This window comes from Acanthisitta chloris, unplaced genomic scaffold (genome assembly GCF_000695815.1).
Source record: "Acanthisitta chloris isolate BGI_N310 unplaced genomic scaffold, ASM69581v1 scaffold23165, whole genome shotgun sequence".
Taxonomy (NCBI): Eukaryota; Metazoa; Chordata; class Aves; order Passeriformes; family Acanthisittidae; genus Acanthisitta; species Acanthisitta chloris.
This window is the reverse complement of record NW_008673436.1, coordinates 1-3,389: the sequence shown is the minus strand read 5'-3', so window position 1 is coordinate 3,389 and position 3,389 is coordinate 1. Positions and strand designations below refer to the sequence as shown.

Sequence of the window (3,389 nt, the reverse complement as noted above, 5' to 3'; positions counted from 1 at the left end):
TGAACAGCACAGCAGCTGGTATCCTATCCCGATCCCAGGGCATTACCAGTGGACACACCCCTGGCACAACCCCAGAGGCTCTGAGAGCTGTCCCAGGGAGAGCCAGCAATCTGTTCCCCACAGAGAGAAAAGAACATACTTGGAAAACTGGAAGATGTCGAAGACAAACTTTTCCATCTTAATCCCGTTGGGCTTCTCAGGTTGGATTAGCTGCCCTGTAGTGATGTCCACATGTGGGATCTTCTTCTCAGCTACATGGTGCTGCAGCTGTGGTTCATAAGTGCTGCAACAAGCCATTTAGAAAAAGTTCTCACTCACCTGAGCAAGGCCCTTCTCTAGTTCCCCAGCTTAGACACTGCTGCAGCAGGATGACTGCTCTGCCCTGACCCCATCTGCCCTGAGGCATGGGCTGTTCATTCCTGAGGATGGCCCCACACACCCGCACTACACCAGCACCAGCCAGTGGTGGTTGGAGGAAACCTTATCTCAATGCTGGGAGTGTGCAGAGAGGCAGGGGCCAGGGACCAGACTTCAGGCACCTCATCCCAGCATGCCTGCAAACAGCTGGATCTCAACCAGCACAAAGCAAGGCATAGGCAGCTGGCTCTGCTTGATGCCAGCACTTCAACATCAGTGCTCCTCCTCCTGCAGCCCAGCAGCACCCCAGCAGGCCCTTACTTGACTACATCTTTCAAGAAGGCAGTGGTGAAGTAGTGATTGGCGATGTTGCCCGCATTGAAGAGCAGCCGCCCATCCGGGCCCCGTTTCTGGGCAGTGGCCAGGGAGATCTCACTGTACTCCACCACCTGGTACACACCATCTACTCGGCACACCACACCGACTGGCTCCGTGGGGTTGGTCTTCTCCACCACCTGCCCAAGGAGAAGATACTCAAAGCCCTGTGCTTCAAATATACTCCCTTGTATACAGTATCCCCTGCCAAGGCTTTTTGCTGTGCCGGGATAGTGAAGGGATAGAGATGTTGGAGCCCTCCCCTGCCAGGTACTTCTGATAACAGGGACTAGAGGAGGACGAGATGGCAGTGCTGGGTGACAGGTGTCAGGCACACCCAGAAGGCCCAGGGAGGATCTGGCACCAAGCCCACGTGCAGCTGGCAGAGGGCATGGATATTTTTAGCACCGAACCCACACAAGAAAAGCCAGTTTGCTGTGCACTGCCAGGAGGTTGCTGACACAGCAGAGCCAGCCCCCTACACCTGACCTACCTCCTCTCTTCCTTGCACCCCACACACGTCCATCTGGGCATAGGACTACCCCAGCAAATCCCTACCCATCACTGTCACCAGGGCAGGGTGGCATGCAAGGACACACAGCTTTCTCCTTTCTGCAGGTTTATTTCCTTTTTCTATCATGCAGGCCAGGAGGAGGAACTGCTTTCCCTTTCTCAGCTTGCACTCTGAAAGCTTCAAGGCCAGGAAGCTCTCTCACCTGTTTGCCAGAGCCGAGCCCTGTGCAAACAAGAACAGCCTCTGTGGCTGTCAAGCCAGTCTTTAAGTAAAGCTTTGAGTGTGTAATGTCCTATCTGCGAGACACAGGGCTGGGTTCAGCATCAGCTCTCAGCTGCACCCACCAAGTCCTGGTCAGGTGCCCAGCATGTCATGGTTGGGGACAGCTAGCAGCCTATGGCAGTGATCCTGTCTGCCTGTTACCCACAGCCACCCGGAAACAGCTGCCCAGCATCCGGGTGTGAACTGGGCAGTTCCATAGAGCTCCCCAGCAGCCTCTGGGCCCCAGGGATTAGGGGACCTCTAAGCCCTGGGGCTGTTGGTGCCATGCCCCCATGCAAGGCAGGAGAATGGTGCCAGGTAGTGGTCAGTGATGTCCCACATCCCCCAGGATATCAGACCTAAGGGGCTGGTAGGACTCTGACAGCATGTGCTACTTCACCAGCAAGCTCCTGGTGCTCAGCCATCCCTCCTGGCTGTGGCAAGCCACCAAGGGAAGGCTGAGGAGAGAGGGAAGCCAGACAAGGAGCAGGACAAACCCCACTCAGCTCCAAGGAAGCTGCCTGCCCCTGAAACCATACCTTGGCCCCGCAGTCTGCTCCCTTCTCCAAGCAGAACCCGATGAACCTGGGGTCAGCCACCTTCACCAGGATGTTGTCCACACAGTAGACATGGACACTCTGCACACCTCTCCTCTCCATGTCATCCATGATGCCGTGTGCCCCCAGGGCCCGGTACAGGCCCCCATTGCCATCTGTGGCAGGAACAAACTGTTGTTGGGGCTGCAGCAACACACAACTGTCCCATCAGCCACCCACGCACATCTTCCTTCCCCATGGAGCTGGTGTGGAGGGTCATCAGACCAGACATACCCCACCCTGGTCCTCCCTGCCAAGTTGGACACTTCCCAGCCTGCGTCACCCGTGGGCCACGTCACGGTGCAAAACCGTCCTGTGCAGGCTCCAGCTCCAAAAGCTTGTCCTCAGCACCACATGCACCCCTCCCATCGGGTCCTGGCCACCAACCTGGTGCCATAGCAATCTTGCCCTTCTCCTCTAGCAGGATTTTCCCATCGAACCCCAGGGCAGGCAGCATGCCCTGCTGGAAGAAGATGACATTTTCCTTCTTCAAGCCAAAATAGCGATGCTTCTGGAAGAACTCCTTGGTGGACTCCATGGTGCGGCCACTTGTCATAATGTACCTGTCACAGAGCAGAAGACACTCAATGAGCAAGGAAGAGAGGCAGGGTCTCACACTCCCTATCCCAAATGTGGGGAACACCCAGGACAGGATTTTTCTCCCCCACATGTAAAAGGATCTGACCTGCTGTGGTCCCACCCCTTTGGCAAGCTGAGGAAGGGCTTCACCCTTGCTTGCAAGACATGTCTCCAAAACTATACAACACCCTGTGCAGCGCTGGGGACACTCAGCTGCAGCAGTCAGTTCCTGCCTTGGGGTCAACCTACTTCTCACAGTATCACAGCAGCCCCTTGCCTCCCAGACCCCTGCCTTGCACGGCTGCTGTCTCACATGGGGACATCACAGACTTTCCAGAGAGCTGTGAGGCCAAGTCTGACAACACAGGACCTGTCAGTGCCACACTCTGAGCCTTGAGCCACTAACTCTAACAGGCTCTGCCCATAGCAACAGCTTTGGTGTCAAGAGAAGCTATGCCAGCCCATGGTCCTGGAGCTACCAACAGGGTCTGCGCCAACCCACAGTTCTCAGGCTGAGTCAATACCTCTGCATCCACCCAGGTCCTGCCAAGGGGAACTCTACCAACCCAGGGGCTCTCAGGCTGCTGACAACCACAGCACCAAGCCAACCCACCAGGTCTTGACCCATCAGCACCAAGGAGACCTTGCTGACACCAGCCCACAAGCCCTGTACCCGAAACCCATCCCTGAAAACACCGTCCCCCCGC

General features: G+C 56.4%; 1 protein-coding gene across 1 annotated transcript in view; it reads right to left on the bottom strand.

Annotated features, from left to right (window-relative positions):
* The window catches only part of UAP1 (UDP-N-acetylglucosamine pyrophosphorylase 1), a gene marked incomplete at its 5' end in the record, with an annotated part of 6,405 nt that extends 3,739 nt beyond the window's left edge, over positions 1 to 2,666 (bottom strand). The window contains 4 exons of the mRNA XM_009074974.1: positions 140 to 283; positions 679 to 872; positions 2,047 to 2,219; positions 2,491 to 2,666. Of these exons, the coding sequence (XP_009073222.1) occupies positions 140 to 283; positions 679 to 872; positions 2,047 to 2,219; positions 2,491 to 2,666 (687 nt within the window). The remainder of the gene's footprint in view (positions 1 to 139; positions 284 to 678; positions 873 to 2,046; positions 2,220 to 2,490) is intronic.
* Between the last annotated feature and the right edge of the window lie 723 nt (positions 2,667 to 3,389).